Source organism: Pimephales promelas, chromosome 20 (assembly GCF_988280905.1).
Source record: "Pimephales promelas chromosome 20, fPimPro1.hap1.1, whole genome shotgun sequence".
Classification (NCBI taxonomy): Eukaryota; Metazoa; Chordata; class Actinopteri; order Cypriniformes; family Leuciscidae; genus Pimephales; species Pimephales promelas.
This window is the reverse complement of record NC_142788.1, coordinates 31,369,358-31,394,357: the sequence shown is the minus strand read 5'-3', so window position 1 is coordinate 31,394,357 and position 25,000 is coordinate 31,369,358. Positions and strand designations below refer to the sequence as shown.

The 25,000-nt window shown below is 36.4% G+C and overlaps 1 protein-coding gene across 1 annotated transcript in view; it reads left to right on the top strand.

Annotated features, from left to right (window-relative positions):
- Positions 1-25,000, top strand: part of col24a1 (collagen type XXIV alpha 1) — a 94,427-nt gene that overhangs the window by 54,697 nt on the left and 14,730 nt on the right. Inside the window, exons 25-49 of the mRNA XM_039651383.2 lie at positions 899-952; positions 1,106-1,159; positions 1,397-1,450; positions 2,083-2,136; positions 7,162-7,215; positions 7,721-7,765; positions 8,926-8,970; positions 11,885-11,938; positions 13,201-13,254; positions 13,574-13,627; positions 13,793-13,846; positions 14,342-14,395; positions 14,636-14,743; positions 15,296-15,349; positions 17,162-17,269; positions 18,367-18,420; positions 18,623-18,676; positions 18,872-18,928; positions 19,064-19,117; positions 21,664-21,717; positions 21,892-21,945; positions 22,410-22,463; positions 22,987-23,094; positions 24,099-24,206; positions 24,786-24,893. Of these exons, the coding sequence (XP_039507317.2) occupies positions 899-952; positions 1,106-1,159; positions 1,397-1,450; positions 2,083-2,136; positions 7,162-7,215; positions 7,721-7,765; positions 8,926-8,970; positions 11,885-11,938; positions 13,201-13,254; positions 13,574-13,627; positions 13,793-13,846; positions 14,342-14,395; positions 14,636-14,743; positions 15,296-15,349; positions 17,162-17,269; positions 18,367-18,420; positions 18,623-18,676; positions 18,872-18,928; positions 19,064-19,117; positions 21,664-21,717; positions 21,892-21,945; positions 22,410-22,463; positions 22,987-23,094; positions 24,099-24,206; positions 24,786-24,893 (1,605 nt within the window). The remainder of the gene's footprint in view (positions 1-898; positions 953-1,105; positions 1,160-1,396; positions 1,451-2,082; positions 2,137-7,161; positions 7,216-7,720; positions 7,766-8,925; positions 8,971-11,884; positions 11,939-13,200; positions 13,255-13,573; positions 13,628-13,792; positions 13,847-14,341; positions 14,396-14,635; positions 14,744-15,295; positions 15,350-17,161; positions 17,270-18,366; positions 18,421-18,622; positions 18,677-18,871; positions 18,929-19,063; positions 19,118-21,663; positions 21,718-21,891; positions 21,946-22,409; positions 22,464-22,986; positions 23,095-24,098; positions 24,207-24,785; positions 24,894-25,000) is intronic.

Genomic DNA, 25,000 nt, shown 5'->3' with positions numbered 1-25,000 from the left:
TGTCATAATACTTCTGTGTATTAATAAGAACATGATTGATTCATTCTGTTGGTTAAAGCAGTGCCAGAATTTAGCCAGTGTGTGACAAATACTGGACGCTCTTAAGCAGACAGCTTTTATTTTAATAATTCATATTGTCATACTTAATTTTTTTTTTAAACATAAAGGCAACAGTGATTCAATAATCCCTACAATAATTCAACAGTCATACAGTGATGCGAATCTCATGCAATTTACTGTTTCATTTTCAAAAATGGGATCTTTAGATATGCCATGATGTCATTGATTCATTTAAAAAAATATTACAATTTATAAATATTTGAGATCTGAGAGACTTAAATGGCAAAATGGCCAAAATTTATTTGATTAAAACAGTGAAATATAAATCATCTGTTTTCTATGTGAATATACAGTAAAGTGTAATTTATTCCTGTGATCAAAGCTGAATTTATCATCATTACTCCAGTCTTCAGAGTCACATGATCCTTCAGAAATCACTCTAATATGAGGATCTGATGATCAACAAACATTTATGATTATTATCAGTGTTAAAAACAGTTGTGCGTCATAATTTTTGGTAAAATGTCATACATTTTATTTTTCTATTTTCTATTATATTATATTATATTATATTATATTATATTATATTATATTATATTATATTATATTATATTATATTATATTATATTATATTATATTATATTATATTATATTATAAAAGCAACCTGAATATTCTTTAGATAATTTACAAACAAATTGTTACATCTTGTATTATGCATTTCTTCAATTCCTGTTTGAACGCACTCCAAAATCTGACTGAAGGAATGCAGGTGAGTGTGTGTGTGTGTGTGTGTGTGTGTGTGTGTGTTTAACCAGCTCTTGTTCTCTGTGTTGTCAGGGTCCCGTGGGAATGACTGGAATAACCGGTGTGATCGGACAACCTGGAGAAAAGGTAAAAACTGAGTCTTTATCTTAAACCAAATGGACTTCCACCATGTTACCTTAAATACGTCATGATCTATACTGGAGATGTGCCACCGTGAAGATCTGGAGACTGAAATCAGTCAGAAATCATGTGTTTGTGTGTTTAATTGTGTGTGTTCAGGGAGATCGAGGTCCTCCTGGTCCTCTGGGTCCTCCAGGAGAGAAAGGTTCAATAGTAAGAACTTATTTCACATTAACAAACATATATAGTACATATTTAAAAGCATTGCACTGCAAAAGTATTTTTAACTTGTATATCTAAAAACCGATATCTTCAGTCATTTTGTAAGGTTTCTTGAGTGTGAAACGTGTGTAAATCACTGGAGAAGGCGAGTGGAACAGATAAATCAGTTGTCTAACCCGGTCAGTGGCTCGTTATGGTGATAACCGTGTGCATTTCTCTTTGGAATAGGGGTATCCGGGTCTTCCAGGAAGTCCTGGAGATTTCGGCCCACAAGGTCCACCAGTAAGTTTACCCACGATCCTCTGCTGTTTCATCAAAAAGTTTTGTTCATCATGAAATCTTCACAAATCTTTGCTTTGATTTGATTTGAGCTTTGATTTGGAGATGATCTGAGCCAGTTTTGGTGAAAATCGGATTAACCACAACGAATTATCTTGAGCCAAGGAATCAGAGAAGAATTTGTTTCTAGCCCTTACGGTTCCGTTATTAGCATAAACTTGAATGCAATATCGGACAGTTGGTGGCGCTAGAGGGATTGAGTTAGACACTCCAAAATTGCTGTGGTTAATGATCGGACTGTCTTCTATCTGTGTGCCAAATTTCGGAAGACGAAATATTTCGGATGACGGAAGAATGAGAACACTAACAGATCGCCTACACACGTTCAGATATACTCTTGAGTCTCCAACAGTGTTTGTTTTGTTTTTTACAATGTATGACTGTGCTTGAACAATGGTAATAATTGAATTTTATGTGATATGTTCCACAAGTACCATGGTATTATTTTAACTGGTGTGAAGATCAGCGATGTGTGAAGTGTTATACACACACAGATACAGTGGTTGTGGTCTTTTTTGAGAGAAACATATCAAAGTTGAAACTTTAGTTCTTTCTGTCTGTCTCTCTTTCTCCAGGGTCCTCAAGGGCTGAGAGGAGCTGCAGGCGTTTCTGGGCCCAAAGGACGAAGGGTAAGATGAATAGATGAAAAATTATGATTCTGTCGCTTGTTTTGTTGCGTTGCTAATGATGTCAATGTGTCAATCAATTAACCAATCAGTCAATCAGTCAGTTAATCAATTAATCAGTTAACCAACCAACCGAGTCAGTCAGTCAGTCGATCAGTCAGTCAATAAATCAGTCAGTCATTCAGTCAGTCAATCAACCAGTCAGTCAGTCAATCAACAAACCAACCAACCAGTCAATCAACCAACCAGTCAGTCAGTCAGTCAGTCAGTCAGCCAGTCAGTCAGTCAATCAACAAACCAACCAGTCAATCAACCAACCAACCAGTCAGTCAATCAACCAACCAGTCAGTCAGTCAGTCAGTCAGTCAGCCAGTCAGTCAGTCAATCAACAAACCAACCAGTCAATCAACCAACCAACCAGTCAGTCAATCAACCAGTCAGTCAGGCAGTCAAACAATCAATCAAACAATCAGTCAATCAATAAACCAACCAGTCATTGAATCAATCAGCCAGTCAGTCAGTCAATCAACCAGTTAGTCAGTCAACCAACCAGTCAGTCAGTCAACCAACCAGTCAGTCAATCAACCGACCAGTCAATCAATAAACCAACCAACCAGTCAGTCAGTCAGTCAATCAACAAACCAACCAACCAGTCAATCAACCAACCAGTCAGTCAGTCAATCAACAAACCAACCAGTCAGTCAGTCAGTCAATCAATCAACCAGTCAGTCAGTCAGTCAGTCAATCAACCAGTCAGTCAACCAACCAGTCAGTCAGTCAGTCAGTCAATCAATCAACCAGTCAGTCAGTCAATCAACCAACCAACCAGTCAGTCAGTCAGTCAATCAATCAACCAGTCAGTCAGTCAATCAACCAACCAACCAACCAGTCAGTCAGTCAGCCAGTCAATCAACCAGTCAGTCAGTCAGTCAATCAATCAGTCAGTCAGTCAGTCAACCAACAAACCAACCAACCAGTCAATCAACCAGTCAGTCAGTTAGTCAATCAACCAGTCAGTCAGTCAGTCAACCAACCAGTCAACCAATCAACCAACCAGTCAATCAATAAACCAACCAACCAGTCAATCAACCAACCAACCAGTCAGTCAGTCAGTCAGTCAATCAACCAGTCAGTCAGTCAATCAACAAACCAACCAGTCAATCAACCAGCCAACCAACCAGTCAGTCAATCAACCAGTCAGTCAGTCAGTCAGTCAATCAACCAGTCAGTCAGTCAATCAACAAACCAACCAACCAGTCAATCAACCAACCAGTCAGTCAGTCAGTCAGTCAGTCAATCAACCAGTCAGTCAGTCAGTCAGTCAGTCAGTCAATCAACCAGCCAACCAACCAGTCAATCAATCAACCAGTCAGTCAGTCAGTCAGTCAATCAACCAGTCAGTCAGTCAATCAACAAACCAACCAACCAGTCAGTCAGTCAGTCAGTCAGTCAATCAACCAGTCAGTCAGTCAATTAACAAACCAACCAGTCAATCAACCAGCCAACCAACCAGTCAATCAATCAACCAGTCAGTCAGTCAGTCAGTCAATCAACCAGTCAGTCAGTCAATCAACAAACCAACCAACCAGTCAATCAACCAACCAGTCAGTCAGTCAGTCAGTCAATCAACCAGTCAGTCAGTCAGTCAGTCAGTCAGTCAATCAACCAGCCAACCAACCAGTCAATCAATCAACCAGTCAGTCAGTCAGTCAGTCAATCAACCAGTCAGTCAGTCAATCAACAAACCAACCAACCAGTCAGTCAGTCAGTCAGTCAGTCAATCAACCAGTCAGTCAGTCAATTAACAAACCAACCAACCAGTCAGCCAGTCAGTCAGTCAATCAACAAACCAACCAGTCCGTCAATCAACCAGGCAGTCAAACAATCAATCAAACAATCAGTCAATCAATAAACCAACCAGTCATTGAATCAATCAGCCAGTCAGTCAGTCAATCAATAAACCAGTCAGTTAGTCAGTAATCAATCAATCAAAATCAAGGACAGCTGTTAGCCTGTGAAAAGAGCTGGGATTTTAACTTAGATTTACAAACAGACTCTGGATAGAGCAAAGCAAACAGGAATCGGAACTGAAGGAGAGCAATTTGATTGGTGGAATGCTTTGATTGACAGTTTTACATGATTGTTGTAATTGTGTTTTGTTTTTGTCATTTTTAATAGTTTTTTTGATGTTCATGGTCAGTTCAGTTTAGATTCTGTTGCTGGTTTGAAATATGTTATTTAATTGTGAGTAGATTTGAGATTTCAGGATTCTCTCATTCCAGTAGATCAGGCTTTTCTTGTAAAACACTTTCACCGCTGGCTGATTGCCCTGGTATAAGTTCACAGGCTGTTTGTACAACGCATTCAGCTCTCTATCTGTTCAGCGATCAGTGTTGCTGAGTCAATCGTGTTTCCCAGATAAACTACAGGGACCTCTAGTGGTCAAACTGAGTATGACCCCAACGTCTAAAAGAAATCTAACTACTGTGCATGTACACAATGTAAAATATAAATGTGTGTTCAGTATTATTGAAAACACAATTATCATTTTTATATTTTTAATTATTTTTTTATATTTCATTCAGTTTCTGTTAAAGATTTAGTCATTTAATTGTGTGCTATTCTCATTTTTATTTATTTTTATTGTCTATGTAGTTTTTTATTAAGTTTAGTTTTAGTTATTTTTTACCTCAACTTCAACATCAATGAAAAATGCTGTAAACCATATATATTTTTTCAGTTAAATTTTATGTTTATGAAATTCTAATTCATTATTGCACTTGTTTAATTTGCCTTATTGACTTTTTTGTATAATGTAATGAGAATTTGGGGGTGATTGAGGGTTAATTGTCATGAATGTAATACAATGCAAAATATTATTTGTTTCTTTTGATTTTGAAATGATCTGTGAACAACTTTAGATCAGAGTCACCTGGTTAATAAGATTATTCAAGAAAAATATTTAATAGACGCAGTGATTTCTGGATTGAGACATTTTTCCGTTACCCTTTTGTGCTTGTCAGGAAATTAATTCAGATTTAGATTTACAGTATTCTGGCGTATTACAGACAAACGTTCATAACCAATGCAAACGGTCTTAAAGGTACAGTAGCTAAAACAGCCAGTTTAATTGATAACAGGTCAGCGTGAGGGTAAACGCTCATGAATTACGAGCAGGAAACGTTGACTAGCATAATTACCGTGGAAGAGAAAGAGTGTGTTTGACGTGAGTGCTAATGACACAGGATGAAGTGTGTCAGAGGCCACAGAAGCTGATGAAAAGAGGTTTGAGGTTCATGCCAAACTTTGCAATTAAGAGAATGTTCCCCTCGGTGCTGTTTATATAAAACTGTGCAGATCTGATTTTAATGATGGTGAGGATGGGCCGTGTGAAAACATGGCAGACAGATCGCTTACACATCCTGAACAGAGAGCCCAGGCCCGTTCATGAACCCGACGTCAACACCACTTCCAGATTCGACAGAAATACTGTAGAATTTCTTTTAAAATCAACTTCTTTTGGCCAAATTCTAGGGCAGCTTTGCATGGCACTCCCAGAATGCACTGCAACAAGCTCAGGTGAACAAAATGAGAGAAATATTGTTATAAATATCCTTGTAATTCATTCAGTACTGAAAGTATAGAATGAAAATAATTTAATTATGTATTTAAACCAGTGTTTTTAGGATTATGTATATACTTTCTTGTATTTATTTTGAATTTGTTTTTATAGAATTCATTTTCATTCTAGATTTTTTTATTTAATATTGTTTTTAGTAATTTTAGTTGTTTTTAGTAATTGTTTTTAGTAATTTAATACATTTCTTTACAATCATTTTGGTTTATTTTTTATGTTTTTCAAATTTTTCAGATTTGCTTAAAAAATATTTTAGTTTTAGTAACTGCATTTTTTTTTTTATTTCAGTTAGTTGCAGGCAACATTTTTTATTTTTGCTCCAGTTTTTACAGCTTTATTTCAGTTTATTTTTGTAGCTTTAGTTGACAATAACAACATTGATAAGTCCTTGTGTGTCTGTGAATTTAAGTTTTAATTATATAAGTTTAATAAGTTTGATCAGTTTTTAAATATTGATGTTTAATTGTATATTTTATTATTGTTAATAACCAATGACAAGACACATGGCAGGATCACATGACAATCAGGGAATCACATGACAACATAACAACAACAAGAACAAGAAAACCCAAAACGTGACAATATCTTTACAGTCTGTGAGTTTTTCCTCCACTTCTGCTGCAGTTATAAACACCAAAATTTACAGAATTATTCATGACTATATTCTGAAGGATTTTACTGAAGGGTTTGTTCATATATCACTCACACTGATTTTTATCATATTTTATTCCTTAAAACTTTTTCAGACTGTTGACAGTATTTTCTGATTATTTAAGGCAAGACTCTAAGCCATTGTTTTTCATGCACTGGTCAATTTTGAGTTTATTGGATATTTTGCTTTGCTTTTGTCTCCTTTCAGATTAGTGGAAGAAAACATCCAAAAGACACATTTACATGTTTATTTTATTACACTTTCTATAAGCGTCTGTAGTTTTTAATTACACTACATATCTTTAAAGAGTTTTTCCTCCACTTCTGCTGCAGTTATAAACACCAAAATTTACAGATTTATTCCTGTCTATATTCTGAAGGATTTTACTGAAGGGTTTGTTCATATTTCACTCACACTTATTTATATAACATCTTGACACTAGAAATGTGTTTTGTCATTTAAACACCTTTATAATGATCGTGTTAGTTGATCTATGACATGTTAGTAGTTTCAGAGTTCGCATTGGATGAATTTCTGTAATTTTATCGATTTCTCCCAAAATGCATAAAAGTAAGTGGCTGGTGATCTGGGAGAAGAACTTTATAGTATCCTAGTCAAATTATAATGAAAATGATTATTGTTGCAGCTTCCATCAGTGTATGGAGCTGAATGAAATGTGTTTTTTCTGTTAGTGTGAGACGTGTTGGGCTCATGTATGGTGTGTGTTTTTGTGTTTAAGGGCCCGAGAGGAGCCGACGGCCCTCCAGGAGAACCAGGCCCCGAGGGCGTGAAGGTATATCACCATATATACTATTACAATACAAGAACCCTTTATGCTAAAATATTTCTATACGAGTAGAAATGTTTGAAATGACTGCATAACATGTTCATGTTTAACAGGTTATTTCGTCTTTTTCTAGTAAAAAAGTTTGCGATTTAATCAGAACTAAAAAGCAATTCAAACTAAATTCATAAAATGATTGGGAACCACTTAAAGGCTCTATATATGAAGGGTTTATATGGACCTGTATCTTCTTTCTTCTTATTATATTCACACATTGACAGTTATATAAAAGCTAAACTCTTTTATTCTGGGAAAACATTGCGATGGCATCATGTACTGTATGTCCTGATGAAAGGGAACTATATCACCCAGGATAGAGAACTGGCCGTTCACTCCGTCTCGTCTCCAACCCTTAAGCAGTTCTGCTGATTTGCATTAGAAAGCAGTGAATGATCATGATGCTCACACACACACGTCACACACTCCTGACGGCCCGACTGCTTTTATATTACAGGGTGAAAAGGGTTCTGGAGGGAAGAGCGGAGATCCGGGATTCATCGTAAGCACCTCTGTGTTTAGTTTATAGATAAAGTGAGATCAAATCTTCATCTCATCTCAAGTGGGAAAACTGTTCATCCTTCAATGAAATATCTGTAGTCATCATAACTAGCTTTATATGAAGACAATCATCATACATGAGATGATCATAGATGTGCTAGATCTACTGTTTTTTTTGCAGATAAGACAGTCACACACACACACACACTCTAAACAATGCTGAGTTGTTTTAACCCTAATTTGGGTCAAATATGGACAAACCCAAATGTTGGGTTAAAAATGTAACTTAGAATCTTCTAACTGTATTTTTTTAATTAAATTTTTAACCCAAATTTGGGTTTGTCCATATTTGACCCAAATTTGCATTGAAACAACCCAGCATTTTTAGAGTGCAGAAATTATTTTCGTTAATTGAAATAAAGATAAAATAACATGCATAGTTGTAAAAAAATGTAGAAAAAATGAACATATGTTTATTCAAATTTAAACTAAATCTAAAATGGAAACTTAAAAAAATTAAATACTATAAATGGTTTAAACTAAAATTAAATAAATGGTTGTTTATTAGACTAATTAAAATAACTACAGACCTGGGTTGTTATAATTAACTACTAAAAAAAAAATGAATTCAAACAGAAAAACGTAAATTTATTTTATTTCAGCTAGTTACTAAGGCAGCATTATTTTTAATGTAGATTTTAATTTAGTTTAACTTGATCTACTAGAATAACAAAAACTGAAATAAACAAAAAAAAAACAATTACATAAAACTATATGCACATGTAACAATTGAATTTAAATAAAAAACAAAAACATACAACAAAATTACTAATCTTTAACACAAGCCACTTACAGGAGTGAATAAAGACATTTCGCCCTTTTGGACCATCAAATCTGTTTAAAGATATATGCAATATGATTTAGGGGGTGATTTAGAACATTTCTGGGGTAATATTTCTACAGTTTTATTCCCAAAAGCACAGCTAGTTACAAAAAATACTAAAACACACACAATGTGCAGCTGAGGATCAGAGAGACATGACGCTGACATCACTCATCAGTTATTAAAGCTCTGAGATCCATTACTCTGGTCTGATGTAGGAGACCTCTGCAAGCTGAAGGTTAATGATCGTGTGTGTGTGTGTGTGTGTGTGTTTGCAGGGTAAAGCTGGAGGTCCAGGGAAGAGAGGAGCAGCAGGACCCTCTGTAAGTCTCTCTCTCTCTCTCTCTCTCTCTCTCTCTCTCTCTCTCTCTCTCTCTCTCTCGCAGCGGTTCCTGACGCTCTGAACTACATCGTTAAACTCTAATCATGGCCAAAATGACATTAACTGAGATTTTTAGTTGTGTCATGTTGTTCTTACGGACATTAATGAGTCCAGATATGAGATAATAACTGATATTTTAATTTAAAAATAGTCAAATGTGTTTAAATGTCAAAATACTATTGATTTTGTTTAAATAAATACTATTATTTTTTATAATACTTAAAAATATTAAAATAATCATGATGAATAGTAAACTATGTGGCCAAAAAAAATGTTTTTTTTATAATTATTTTCTTCTTATTATCATATTAAAATAGTAAAATAGGCCAAAAATACAATTGTTTTAATCATCAAATGTATAAAAATTAAAATATGTTGTAAAAAATGTTATTTTTCTTTAAAGAAATACTATTTTTTAATACTCAAAAGTATGAAAATAATCACATTAAAACTGTTGCCAAAAATACAATTGTTTTCTTTTAATACTCAAATGTATTGATATTGTCATATTAAAATTGTAAAAAAAAAAGTTACCAATATACTTTTTATTTAACATGCGAAACTAATATTAAACTAATCATAAAGCAAGTATTAAAATATAATATTTTTGTTTAAATGTATGATAATATTTCCTGTGAATACTGAAGAGTATATGATGTTCAAGGATACACTCCTCGAGAGCTTGTGTGTGACGTCACAGATCAGTGTGTTTCCTCTGTCTGGGTGTCAGGATGTGTGAAGTGTGTGTGAAGTGTGTGTCGGAGTGTTTATAATTCAAGCCTGAGGGGTTTTACTCGCTCATGAGCTCACAGCGTCCTCTAGTGGCAGCTCTCTCTCTCACACACACACACACACACACATCTCACTGTCAGTGTTGTTTTACGAGTTTTGCCGGTGATGTTACACAGGCTCTTAAAGCGCAGTAAAGCGGTGTAAACTGCAGGGTTCTCCAAAAACACAGTAAAAACAGTGAAATATTTATTCCAGAGTAAATCATCTGTTTTTTATGTGAATATACAGTAAAACCCAACAAGTTAAGCTAACTCATTTCATTTGAGGAAACCGATTGCCTCATTTCATTGAAGTTTTTGAAAAAAATAGTTATGAGTACTCTGAACTTATTTTATTTGAGTTCAATAAAACAATAATATTTCTTAAACCACAGATAAAACTTTACACTGCATTTAATACTGTATATAGCTGAAACTTCACTTTACTGAGTAAAAACAGTGTACAGTAGTGTCATTTATTTTCATTTGTACTTATGTTTTAATTGTCATAAACTTGAAATGTTTGAGTACACTAATCATACATTTCACTTAAAACGTTCATGTAATCTCAATGTGAACACTTTTATTAGTATAAACAAGCTAGTTTGCTTACGTACTAATATGTTAAACGTGACTTTAAATGAAAATTCTATAATCCAAGATTACCGCCACCATATGACGTCACAATATGCAAATTATATGGGAAAATGTAATCCCTACATACACTTTGGGTTATCCTTAATATTTTTCTAATTTACAGAATGTCTCTATCTTTCATCACTTTTAAGATATAGCCTTTTGAAATTAAGACGTCAAAATCGAACGTTTTAGGAAAAAACCTCTGGCGCCTAAAGGGTTAACATGCTAACAAATAATAATATGTCATACAGCAGCACTTTACAGAAATTCTTCTAAATTAGCATTATAAAACACTAATCACCATAAATCTCCCACCAAAAAAAAACATTCATTACTCTAATTAGTTTAATTTAAGTTTGTCTAACTCAAACCAATTCGTTATTTTGAGCGTTAGGGTTTACAGTTCATTCCCATCATAGAAACAAACACAAACTTATCGTCTACATATATACATGTAATTAATCAATACAGATCTAACTTTCTTTTCTTTATTATTGCAAAACGATACGGTGAGGATAGAAAGGACCACGAATGAACAATTTATTCCCACCAATTATTAATAAAGGGTTCCCTCGTTTTACTTGATCATGGTGAAATCTAAACCAGGGAACGAATTAGTTAAATTAAGTAACAAATTACTACACTGGAAAAGGTTTTCCTTTACGTTTTTCATGTAATGACGACAAAACATTGTCAAATCGATCTTTTTTTGTGGTTTACACAGAGACGATAATGGTATCGTTTTCAAAAGGTCGCATTTTCAGGCGCTGTCGTGTAAATCAACGCCTAACTTATAAAAAAGTTTTCTGTTTTTAGTTGAAAATACTGTCATGTAATTGTGCGTAGTAAAAGTGATTTAGTATTATTATAATGTGGCCACAATTTAGTAAAACGAGGGAACAAATTGTTATCACAACATAGCCACAATTTAACAAAATGAGCGAACAAATTATACAGTGCGCACAATTTACTTTTTACTTAAAACAAAGGAATGAATTATTACAATGTGGACAAAATTTAATAAAACGAGCAAACTAATTATAACAATGTGGCCGAAATTTTGTCAAATGAGGAAACAAATTTCTATATCGTGCACATGATTTACTTAAAACGAGGAAAGGAATTATTGCGATGTGGCCATGGTTTAGTAAAACAAGAGAATTAAGTATTATTTAGCATATTTTGTCATTTTTATCAAGTACTATTTCTTGTTTTAAATATGTAAATAGTTTGAATTCATTTTTATATGAGTTGTTTTAGTACATCTTCAAGCTAAATGTAAATGAGAAATGTTTCTTTGAAAACTAGCTGGAATAAAATAAGTTTAAGATTTATTTTATTTCAGTTAACTCTTATTTTCAATAAAGGGAAATGTCTGTTAATGGTTTTAGTGTTAGTGTCAGTCGGCGGATGTAACCCTGTCCTGGGGTGTGTTGTGTTCTGCAGGGTAAAGCAGGTCCGCCCGGCGGCGCGGGTGAACGAGGCCCTCCTGGTGAACCTGTGAGTATTACAACACATCCATGTGTGCATTCTCAAAAGTTAAACAGTTGCAAAAAACACACACAAAAAGTGTGTTTTACATTATAGAGAAAAAAAGACTTCTGTATGGCACATATAAAAAGACATTAAAAAGACTTCTGTATGGCACATATAGTGCTGGCTCAGTGCTATTTAGTATTATACTGTATATATATATATATATATATATTGTTATTGTGTTTGTTAAAATTCAGAATTAGCTTTATTTGAATATTTTTAGTTTTAACTTTATTTTTTTATTTAAAGTTTTAGTAATTTTGTTAAGTGGTTTTATTATATATATATATATATAGTTACTAAAACTGAAATAAAAATGAAGAAAATAATAACTTTAATTTTAACTTTAATAACTTAATAAACTTATTTTAAGTTGCCAAATTGTAAAAATTTAATTTAACTTTTTCATCTAATATTTTAATTTAATTTAATTTAATAATTTAATTCAGCTTCATTTTAATTAGCTACATTTTTTTAATAGTTTTAGTTTAAGTTTCATTGCTAGACCTGTTTTTAAAAACTATTTCTTTATTTTTTTATTTATAATTTTTTTTTTCAGTTAAGAAGTATAATTTTAGTATTTTAACTTAAACTTGTTTTATTTATTTGTTTTTTATTTCAATTTTTCATGAAATATTTAAATTATACTTTATTTTAGCTTTTATTTCAATTGATGAGAAATGTGATTGTTTGATCAAGTTCACCGCATGTTGTATTTAAATAAAACACAAAGGTTTGGGCTTAAAAATAGTGCATGCTGAAGTGCCAAAAAATACTTTCTCAAACTAAATGAAATAAAGGTCAAAAACTGCACAAACTGAAGGATGTTCATCTGCATCACACATTGTTGTTTATATGTGCTAAACTTTCAGAAATGTAATGTGTATTGTTGCATCTTTCTTGTGTAATACAAGTCATGATGTGAAGGCCTCAGAGGCTTCGTGTAGCTTCTCCACACGGCATTTCCAGCATTGAGCGTGAGTTAGGGTTAGGGTTTCGTCTAATTACGTCTAAACATGTCATCAGCCGCTCTGACAGCAGATGAAAGACTTTTAACAGCATCTCTCAACACCAAGAGCGACACGTGTAAATCTGATTTATATGACCAGAACAAGACCGAGCAGGACTGTTTATGGCAAATCCGTGTTTGTTTTGGGGAAATTATGCATGATTTCATATTTATTTCATATTTATTTGAATGCAACTCTTTGGTTTTGATCGTTTAGGGGTCCAGAGGCCCTCCGGGGGACGCGGGACCAGATGGAGAGCAAGGTCTCGAGGTATTTCCTAAAATAAACGAATAGACGTGTATTATAGAGTTCTCCTGCATCCAATTATGTAGTAAAATGTCCATTTGAAAATTAAATGAGGGATAATACTGTACAATTACAGTTACATATTACAGTTAAATTCAATAGATTACATAATATAGGCACTCTATGGAGTCGAACACAACACATTACACTGCAGAAAATTGATGGTAGCACAATTTGATTATTTTTAGAAATTTAATTATAGGATATTTTATTGAGCTTGGGTCCGAAACATGACCTTAAGTTCTCGTCGTCTTGTGATTTTCCCTCTTTTGTGCGTGCTCAGGGACCTCCAGGACCTGAGGGAGAGCAGGGGCCCGTGGGTGAACCTGGACTCAAGGTGAGACAGACCATCCTGAAAAAATGACCAATTTATATACTTCCGTTGAACGCAAAAGGAGACTTTGTTACAGCTGCTGTGGGATCAGACGAGCTTTAATAATAATAACAGTATCAGCATTGAGATCTATTGGCATTTGGCGACTGTCTTTCTATCTTTTTCCAGGGTGAAATGGGGCCTGTTGGAGAAGAAGGTGAACTGGGCCAACTGGGCATCCGAGTGAGTCTAAAACCCCACACCGACTCCTGAATGTCCCAGTGAACGGGATCCATCAGTGTGTTTTTATTGCTTTAACTGACGAGAGCCAAACAGTGTCAATAATCTGACAGACGGACCCTCGGGCTCGCACACACTGAACGTCTTTGTCTCCAGTTACTCAATTATTCAAGCAAATCCTCGTGTTTGTTATTGGATATTATGATGACATTGGGTGAATCTCATGAAGCCTGTCATGAATTTATCCGGCTCATATTTCACCCTAAATTGAAAAGAAATAAATCATGAATCTCACAGTTCTGCCTTATGGAAAAAAATCTGATTTATTATTCAAACTGTAAAATATCCTCGCTAATACTGCAATCAGGTGTGTTGATTTGCTTATACAAATAAAAATGGCAGCAAAGGCCTCTAGGAAGAGCAAATAAGCACATTTCTGCTGCAGGGTGTGGGATAAATCCCATGATGCTTTTCTGAATCTGTTAGCATTTGTCTTAGGGTCCTCCAGGGCCACCCGGAGAAGACGGGCATCAAGGGAAGGACGGGCCAAAGGTGAGCTTGCAGATTAAAGCTCACAGAGATGATAACATTTTTCATCGTTTTTTTTTTCAATAAGCATAAATATTACATGAAAGAAAAATGTATAATATGTCAGATTTTGCCAAATTAATTGACTAATTTTTATCCATAGATTGATGTTAAAGACAGTTAAGTTGATTCCTGAAATAATTGTACCTAAACCCACTTATTATTGGAAATATTTTATTTTTGTATTGTTTTCTCGCTTCTTAGGGTGAGCCAGGTGACCGTGGACCAATGGGAGAAGCCGGGGAAAGGGGCGAGACTGGTGACTCCGGCCCACCGGGACTTTCTGGAGATCCTGGGAAAAAAGGCTTCCCGGTTAGTGATGAAAGAGTGACGCGGTGCATATATATTTTTTATAGAGTAGATATAGTTAAGCTGAAATGAAAAAGCTTCGGGTGTAAGAATTGAGCTTAGACTCCCAAGGTGGACGAGTGCAAATGTTCGTATCTAGTGATGTTCCTGCAGTGCATGCTGTGTTTAAGGAAATATATGTCTAATTTCATGTGTCCATTGGGTGATTCGAGAAAGACAACCATAATGGTCTTAAATATTAAGTGATGTAAGTTATTCCTGCGGGTTCCTGAAGCACTCAAACTCAAGTTTGTATTTTCTAAAATAATATTTGATGTAGGCAAATCTATGCTTGTATGTCGTTCTTTTCTTTCTGTTTCTTTTACTTTGTGATATGGACTGAAGGGTCAGGAATTAACAATTCAAATAATAATAATATAATGTAATACTTATAACATAATGCATTTGCATTTGGAACATGTTCAGGTGAAATTTCTCCAGCTCTTTAGATAATTCAAGTGTGTTGTGAGATGTTCACCTGATGATGTGAAGTTAAAGCAGATGTTTCTATATCAGGGACCCGAGGGCAAACAGGGTCTGCCGGGCATGCGTGGACGTCCAGGAAAAAAGGTACCAGCGTTTCTGGATCAACATTAATTATAGCCACTAAAAAATGCATTATATTACATCAAATCAATATGAGGAACCTCTACATTTGAAGTGCACGAGGGGAGACTGAAGTGTTGCATTGTGTCAGAAATAAAATGGACCTCAAATAGAGCCCTGTGGTACTCCTTAAAGGATTAGTTCACTTTTGAAAAAACTTTTGCTGATAATTTACTCACCCCCATGTCATCCAAGATGTCCATGTCTTTCTTTCTTCAGTCGAAAAGAAATTAAGGTTTTTGATGAAAACATTCCAGGATTTTTCTCCATATAATGGACTTCAATGGGAACCGGATGGTTCAAGTATCAAAAGACGGTTAATAACAGTTTCAGATGCAGCTTCAAATGGCTTTAAACGACAGCAGACGATGAATAAGGGTCTTATCATGCGAAACGATCGCTTATTTCAAAACTTATTCCAAAAATGTAACTTTTCTAAGGACAAATGCTAGCCTTGCTCTATTCTGTGAGGCGCGTTTGTAACGTCACGTAATACGTAATTACGTTCAAAAGGTCACGGGCGACGTAGCCGGAAGTACAGAATCAAAATCGTCCGACATCGTTGTTTTAACTTTTAATTCCTTTTTTTGTAAACGGCGTTTGAGTTAGTTTTCACGTTCAACCTATGCGTTCAACTAGTAAACACTGACTCTGTACTTCCGGCTACGCCGCGTAATTACGTATTACGTGACGTTACAAACGCGCCTCACAGAATAGAGCAAGGCTAGCATTTGTCCTTAGAAAAGTTACATTTTTGGAATAAGTTTTGAAATAAGCGATCGTTTCGCATGATAAGACCCTTATTCATCGTCTGATATCGTTTAAAGACATTTGAAGCTGCATCTGAAACTGTTATTAACTGTCTTTTGATACTTGAACCATCCGGTTCCCATTGAAGTCCATTATATGGACAAAAATCCTGGAATGTTTTCATCAAAAACCTAAATTTCTTTTCGACTGAAGAAAGAAAGACATGGACATCTTGGATGACATGGGGGTGAGTAAATTATCAGCAAAAGTTTTTTCAAAAGTGAACTACTCCTTTAAGGTTTCGTTTCTTAAAACTAGTTAACTGCATACACAATGAACTACACTTCTACAGCATTTATCAGTCATTGTTATTGTTAATTTCAGCATGCAGAATTCAAATTTAAAGTTGTATGCACTGTGAACTGAAATGAACTAACAATATATGCAGGCGAAACTCGAAAAATTAGAATATCGTGCAAAAGTTAATTAATTTCAGTAATTCAGCTTAAAAGGTGAAACCAATATATTATATAGACTCATTACATGCAAAGTGAGATATTTCAACCCTGTATTTGTTATAAGTTTCGTGATTATGGATTACCCCAAATTCAAAATTAGAATATTGTAAAAAGGTTTCATAAGCTGTAAGCCATAATCATCACAATTATCACCAATAAAGGCTTGAAATATCTCACTTTGCATGTAATGAGTCTATATAATATATTAGTTTCACCTTTTAAGTTGAATTCCTGAACTTTTGCACGATATTTTAATTCACCTGTATATATAATTAACTATAATCTAGCAAAACGGGTTTTTTTGACTATTTCACTGTGATGTTTGCTCAGTCAGCTCATGTTAGTTAATGAGACCTTGCTGAAATGTATTACCAACTTTGTCTTGTCTTGTTTGGGACACGTCATGCTTTTTATTTTCACATTACATGCACATTGATGTCATCGTCCGCCCATGTAAATAATGTAGACCAGTCCTTCCTTTTGATATTTTCATCTTCCTCTTTGGTAGGGTGAAAAAGGTCCGCCGGGTCAACTGGGAGAACTGGGTTCGCCCGGTGAAATGGGACAGACTGGGGAGAGAGGACTGAAAGGTGCTCGAGGAACCAGAGGACCCGCAGTTAGTGTGCTTTCTTCTTTAACACGTCCCTACACTCTTTCTCAAGTCTTTTGAGCTTTAGTATGCTGTGCAAATCCCAAAGATGAGTACCATTAGTCAGCATGCTAAACAATACAGTCCGATTTAGAGAAATGGATGCACTGAATTCATTATCAAGGGTAAATTTGGGAATTTTGTGTGTAGACCCACAAATTTAACATCGTACTGCATTGTGTTGCTGTATTTGATTGCACCACTGGGGGAGTCCTAGATAGCCAAGTCAAGTCACATTTAATTGTAGCACTTTTTACAATACCGCAGCTTTACAGGAGATAACAGGAAAATAATGCAAAACAAGTTTGTGTCCAGAGGAATATAGCATCACAGTCCAGCTTAGATAATGGTGTATTATATAAATAATTGTTGCCTACACAACTACAGTACAAATGTCAGATTGGTGATAACGTTAGTGGATTGTTTTGTTGGTTAAATTGGTGTCACTCATATGTTAACGTTAGTTAAAGCATTGACTAACAGCATGCAACATATTTTCTTAAAAATGCATTAGGAAAAACTTTATTGCAAAATCAATTAGGTATTAAAAATAATTCCTGAGTTACAGAAGCGTAATAATTTCCTCAGGCTCTTCAACATGCTGAGAACGAGTTTCACGCCGATTTTACTGGATCCATTAAGGTGTGTGTAAACATTAGCAGGATTTGGAATTGAACCAAAGATTTTGATGGGATTTGCACTAATGTCGTTAGAGATACTAGGGTCTAATCCGCTTTTCTTGTACAATGCAGTTAAGCGCCTGCTGATTTGGTTGGTTTTAGGCTGGAATTTATAAGCAGGAAAAAATATCTGGGATTTAACGACACCAATGACATCTAAAAACTAGCGTCGTTAGGGAACCTAGCGTCTTGTTTTCATAAAGCGAACGCTTTTCCAAGACGACATAATGGGATGAGCAGCAGGAGTTATTTTTTAAGACGCTGTCCAATAATATGTTTTTCAGGACAACATTGCTGACAGGAAGCACTTGGGTTATTTTTAGCAGGTTATTTGGCACCAAACACAAGCTAACGTACGTGTGTGTTTTGTTCATTACCTTGCAGGGTCGACCTGGAGTTATGGGACCTCAGGGAGAGCTGGGACTGCAAGGCTACGCAGTGAGTTGCAAAAATGTGCATTTGTGAATGCTTACAAAAACAAACACTTAAACCGGCAGAAAGTTTTGGGAGCGTATCTCTTTACCGTAATTATTGATTCAGATGTCTGCCAATGAATCAGCCAAGCCTGCCTATCACCATTCAAAAAAGAGTATTACTTTGGATTAGACAAGGAAGTTATCTTTTTTTATCTTATCCATAGGGTCACATTGGCAAGCAAGGTCCAGCAGGCCCCCCGGGACCAAAGGGAGAAAAGGTTGTACAACATAATTTGATATCTTGAACAAATATCTCCGTCTAAATGTCTAATTTGGGTTAAATTAGTACATATAATGCTTATAACTCTTTGCAGTCTTTGCAAATCTGCTAAAGCAGTCAATCATATTGTGAAAGGATCTATAATTGGTTTAAAAAAAATCCATTCTGAGTTTCATTATGTGCGTTTTTTCAGGGTTACCCAGGAGAAGACAGTAAAACGCCAGGACCACCCGGGCCCTTAGGTGAACCAGTAGGTCTTAATTTCCTTTAACTTCCCGTTTTTGTTGAACATCTGGACTGAAATCACAAAATAAAGAGCCGGTGATATTTACATCTCTGTGATGAAGAAATATAACAACATATCAGTGTGTGTGTGTGTTTACAGGGCACTCTAGGAGAGAAAGGTGAACGTGGGGAGCCAGGAGATAATGGATATCAGGTTAGTGTCTCTGTATTTCATACTTTGAAAAAAAAAACATTCCTGTTCGCTAACTAGCCTATTTTTGTTCATAGCAACACCCTAGCAACCACACAGCAACATGATAAAATACTCTTAGAACAAAAGCAAGTGCATAGCAACACCCTAGTAACCATGCAGCAACATGATAAAACACTCTTAGAACACACCAGCAACTGCATAGCAACTCCCTAGTAACCACGCAGAAACATGATAAAACACTCTTAGAACACACCAGCAACTGCATAGCAACACCCTAGTAACCACACAGAAACATGATCAAACACTCTTAGAACACATCTGCAACTGCATAGCAACACCCTAGTAACCACGCAGAAACATGATAAAACACTCTCTTAGAACACATCTGCAACTGCATAGCAACACCCTAGTAACCACACAGAAACATGATAAAACACTCTTAGAACACATCAGCAACTGCATAGCAACACCCTAGTAACCACACAGAAACATGATCAAACACTCTTAGAACACATCTGCAACTGCATAGCAACACCCTAGTAACCACACAGAAACATGATCAAACACTCTTAGAACACATCTGCAACTGCATAGCAACACCCTAGTAACCACACAGAAACATGATAAAACACTCTTAGAACACATCAGCAAGTGCATAGCAACACCCTAGTAACCACACAGAAACATGATCAAACACTCTTAGAACACATCTGCAACTGCATAGCAACACCCTAGTAACCACACAGAAACATGATAAAACATTCTCTTTGAACACATCTGCAACAGCATAGCAACACCCTAGTAACCACACAGAAACATGATAAAACACTCTCTTAGAACACATCTTCAACTGCATAGCAACACCCTAGCAACCACACAGCAACATGATCAAACACTCTTAGAACACATCTGCAACTGCATAGCAACACCCTAGTAACCACGCAGAAACATGATAAAACACTCTCTTAGAACACATCTGCAACTGCATAGCAACACCCTAGTAACCACACAGAAACATGATAAAACACTCTTAGAACACATCAGCAACTGCATAGCAACACCCTAGTAACCACACAGAAACATGATCAAACACTCTTAGAACACATCTGCAACTGCATAGCAACACCCTAGTAACCACACAGAAACATGATCAAACACTCTTAGAACACATCTGCAACTGCATAGCAACACCCTAGTAACCACACAGAAACATGATAAAACACTCTTAGAACACATCAGCAAGTGCATAGCAACACCCTAGTAACCACACAGAAACATGATCAAACACTCTTAGAACACATCTGCAACTGCATAGCAACACCCTAGTAACCACACAGAAACATGATCAAACACTCTTAGAACACATCTGCAACTGCATAGCAACACCCTAGTAACCACACAGAAACATGATAAAACACTCTTAGAACACATCAGCAACTGCATAGCAACACCCTAGTAACCACACAGAAACATGATCAAACACTCTTAGAACACATCTGCAACTGCATAGCAACACCCTAGTAACCACACAGAAACATGATCAAACACTCTTAGAACACATCTGCAACTGCATAGCAACACCCTAGTAACCACACAGAAACATGATAAAACACTCTTAGAACACATCAGCAAGTGCATAGCAACACCCTAGTAACCACACAGAAACATGATCAAACACTCTTAGAACACATCTGCAACTGCATAGCAACACCCTAGTAACCACACAGAAACATGATCAAACACTCTTAGAACACATCTGCAACTGCATAGCAACACCCTAGTAACCACACAGAAACATGATAAAACACTCTCTTTGAACACATCTGCAACAGCATAGCAACACCCTAGTAACCACACAGAAACATGATAAAACACTCTCTTTGAACACATCTCCAACTGCATAGCAACACCCTAGTAACCACACAGAAACATGATCAAACACTCTTAGAACACATCTGCAACTGCATAGCAACACCCTAGTAACCACACAGAAACATGATCAAACACTCTTAGAACACATCTGCAACTGCATAGCAACACCCTAGTAACCACACAGAAACATGATAAAACACTCTCTTTGAACACATCTGCAACAGCATAGCAACACCCTAGTAACCACACAGAAACATGATAAAACACTCTCTTAGAACACATCTTCAACTGCATAGCAACACCCTAGTAACCACACAGAAACATGATAAAACACTCTCTTTGAACACCTCATCAACACCATAGCAACCACAGAGCGACATGATAGAAAAACTTTCAAAAAGCATTAGCAAATGCATAGCAACACCCCAGCAACCACACATCAACATTCTTCATACTTCATAACAACACCCTAGTAACCACACAGAAACATGTTAAAAATGACTTAGAACGCCTCAGCAATGGCATAGTAACACCCTAGCAACCGCACAGCAACATGTTAAAAAAAAAACTCAGTGACTGCATAGCAACTCCTAGCATAGTGGCGGCGACTTTGCAGTTGCAATCTCATGTTGTTTGTTCTTCTGACATTATCCTTGTGCGTGTGTGTGTTTTAGGGTCACGCAGGGGTCACAGGCGCTCGGGGAGCCCTCGGTCAGCAGGGATCTCCTGTAAGTGTGACTTTTATTGCATAACTTTCCTAACTTGGTTCCTGGAAGATTTGAACTTCCCAAGGCCAGTTTTTGCTGGTTAGTGTTGGAGCCGGGCCACGCGCCTCTCGACCAGCCTAACATCGTCACACTCCCATTGTGCAATTAAAGAGAGATGTTTTCATTATTTTCCAGGGATCTCCTGGGCTTCCTGGTGAAGCAGGGGCCAAGGGCGAGAAGGGAGTTCAGGTCAGTGTGTGTGTGTGTGTAGTATAAAACACCTGTATGATGTGATTTAAAGTTATTAATCACTTTCCGGATAAACTTGTGAGTGAGTGTGTGAGTTTTAGTGTTAAAAGTAGTATGCAGTACACATAGAGAGTATGCTAGTGTCTATAGTCAACATTACCAGTCAATGGCCGTTCACCGCTGTCATATAAAAACAATGTGTGTGTAATGATTGCAAATCCATCCTAAGCTCCTGTAAACACACTCACCGTCACATATAGCCTGAGAGAAACACACACAGAGTGTGTTTGGCCACCCAGTGCGACTGTATTCGACCGTATCAGCCTTTGCCGAGGACAGGAATCTGGTGCTTCAATAAGAGAGGATTAGAGCAGATTCTTGATCACGAATGTTTCTTTTACCTCGTACAAAACACTCTTATGCAACAGAGATTAATGAGATGTGTGTGTGTGTGTGTGTTTTAGGGACTCGCCGGTAAGAAAGGATCCCGAGGTCTCGCTGGAGCTCCAGGTCTAGAGGTGTGTGTTCTTCAAACTTAACCTCCATCCTTCCCTCGGGTCATTTTGACCCGCAAAAACCAAAAACTTTACCATAAAATAATTGTATAGTGTGTACATGTGTGTGTGAACGCACACTGAGGTGAACTGGCTTTAGGACCCAGCAGAACAGCTCATATAGAGATATAAGCCCATCTAGAGCCATGAAATATCATGTTATTATTATTATATCTCCACAAGAGGTCAAAGACTCCCGATGTAAGATATTTAGAGCTGAATTAAAAGGGTTATGCATGACATTTTGAGATGTCACTTAAATTACTATTTATTTATTATGCATTGATTCAAACTAGTAAGTAATTTAAAGTTACAAAATGACAAAAAATCTCCCCAAGAAATTGCATTAAAAATAGAAAAAATACGATCAGAATGAAATAAAATAAGCTTTCTGGACAAAAAAACGTGAAGTGTAATTTTAGGGCCTCGGGCCGCCCCCTGTGGTCATGTGACTCTCTCATGCTTTTCACTTCCATCGCGTCTGTAGGGTCCGGTGGGTTTTCCGGGGCCCAGAGGGACAGACGGGTATCCGGGATCCGACGGGCTTCCCGGTCTTCCTGGTTTACCGGGTCTCCCCGGATCGAAAGGCCGAGCAGTGAGTGTGAAATAATCAACACACACTCGTCTATTGATACAGAGATATAGACAAACATACAGCATCTTAAACGTGTCTGAAACCTGCCTTCACATGCTCACGGGATAAAGGTTTGCTCTAGGATTTACGTTGAAGCAATTTTCACTCAGAAATTGCTCATAAATTTATTTTTACACTCCACAGATCAATAAAGAAATAGGAAGATATGCATTTCAATATAAAGCACCATATGATTGGAATAATCTTCCAATTTCAATTCGCTTTTTAACTTCTTTTCCAATATTTAAAAGTCATTTAGCTCAACATCTCCAGAATACATGCAATTGCTTTTGATTAGCATTATTTTATTTTATTATATTTATTTCTCACTGTAACTTTTTTTTTTTTTTTTTCTCTTGGCATGGTACATATATAGTTTTTGTCTGTATTTTGATGTTGTCTTGGTACAAATGAAATGATATGGTTTACTCTGTTTAGGGAGGAGTGTGTCACCTTTTGGGAGTCTTGCATGAATGACTGTCTTGTTTTGTTTTGGTTTATATATTTAGCTGTATAGCACTACTGCATAGCATTTTTTTTTTGTTTTTTTTTTGTTTGTTTTTCTTGTGTATTTGTTTTTTGTTTTTTGGCTTTTTGCTATTTGTTATGTTAAATTCAAGCTGCTGTAAGGTCAGTTTTTTTGTTTTATTTGAATCTAGAATCGAGGACCCCCTCGAAAACGAGATGGCTCATCTCAAGGGGCTATTCCTCTTTAATAAAAAAAAAAAAAAAAAAAATGTCAAATAAATAAATAATAAATCTCACAAATAATTCTAAATGGCAAGTGACACTTTGAAGTAAATGTGAAATTTTGAATGGAAAAGATTTATTATTTATAAAGAAAAGTTTAAAAAAATCGTATAAAATTCACTCAAAGAATCTTTGCAACTTACTCTTTTGAAAAATATATTTCCCTGAAACTTTAAATCTTTTTGACTGACGCTTTGATTGACGTGTGTTTCCAGGGTAACCGTGGTGACATCGGTCTGGAGGGGAGGGCGGGGCTTCCTGGCCCGCGGGGGGAGCTCGGTCTTCCAGGTGTGGTTGGAGAGAGAGGGCCAGCGGGGTTAAAGGTCAAAACTTATTCCTTCTGTTTCCCAGTTTTACCTTGATGATGAACTTAAAGGTGCAGTGTGTAATATTCAGGCGGATCTGTTGACAGAAATGCAATATCATACACATCCACCTATGTGTTCAGTGGTTATATATAATGAGGCGTTTCTCTCTACACACACCGCGGGTCACTTACACTTACATCCACATGTTTCTACGGTGGCCCTGAGCGGACAAACACGTTTCGTCACTTTGTGTAAAGAAGCTGCGAATAAAACACTGACACAATGATGGACAAGTGACAATAATATTCGCAATAACATCGTTTAACTGAATAATTAAGTAAACCTAATTTCATATTTAATTTTTGTAAAGAAACATCATTGTTTAACTGGCTACTCTCTGCTGTCTCAGACAATGACATCACTTCCTGTCAGCCACCGTAACTTCTGTTCGGTGCAATTCACAACCTCACCACTAGATGCCGCTAAAAAGTACACACTGCACCTTTAATGGCTAAAGTGTGCAGTAAACTGGGTGTAAGACCAGATCCCACAATGCAATGATGCTAAGCACTTGATGACCTTTGACCTCTGCAGGGTGAGACGGGTTTACCAGGCGATCGAGGACCTGCGGGTGTGAAGGGCATGGAGGGAGTGACGGGGGACCAGGGCATGAAGGGAGAGCAAGGAGCCAAAGGAGAACCAGTGAGTGTTTCTGTTTCACTTGTGTGTGAACTCAATCGCCCATGAGCCTCTCTGTCTGACAGGGGCGTTTACACTAAAAACTGACCCAGCTTGACCCAGACAGAAAC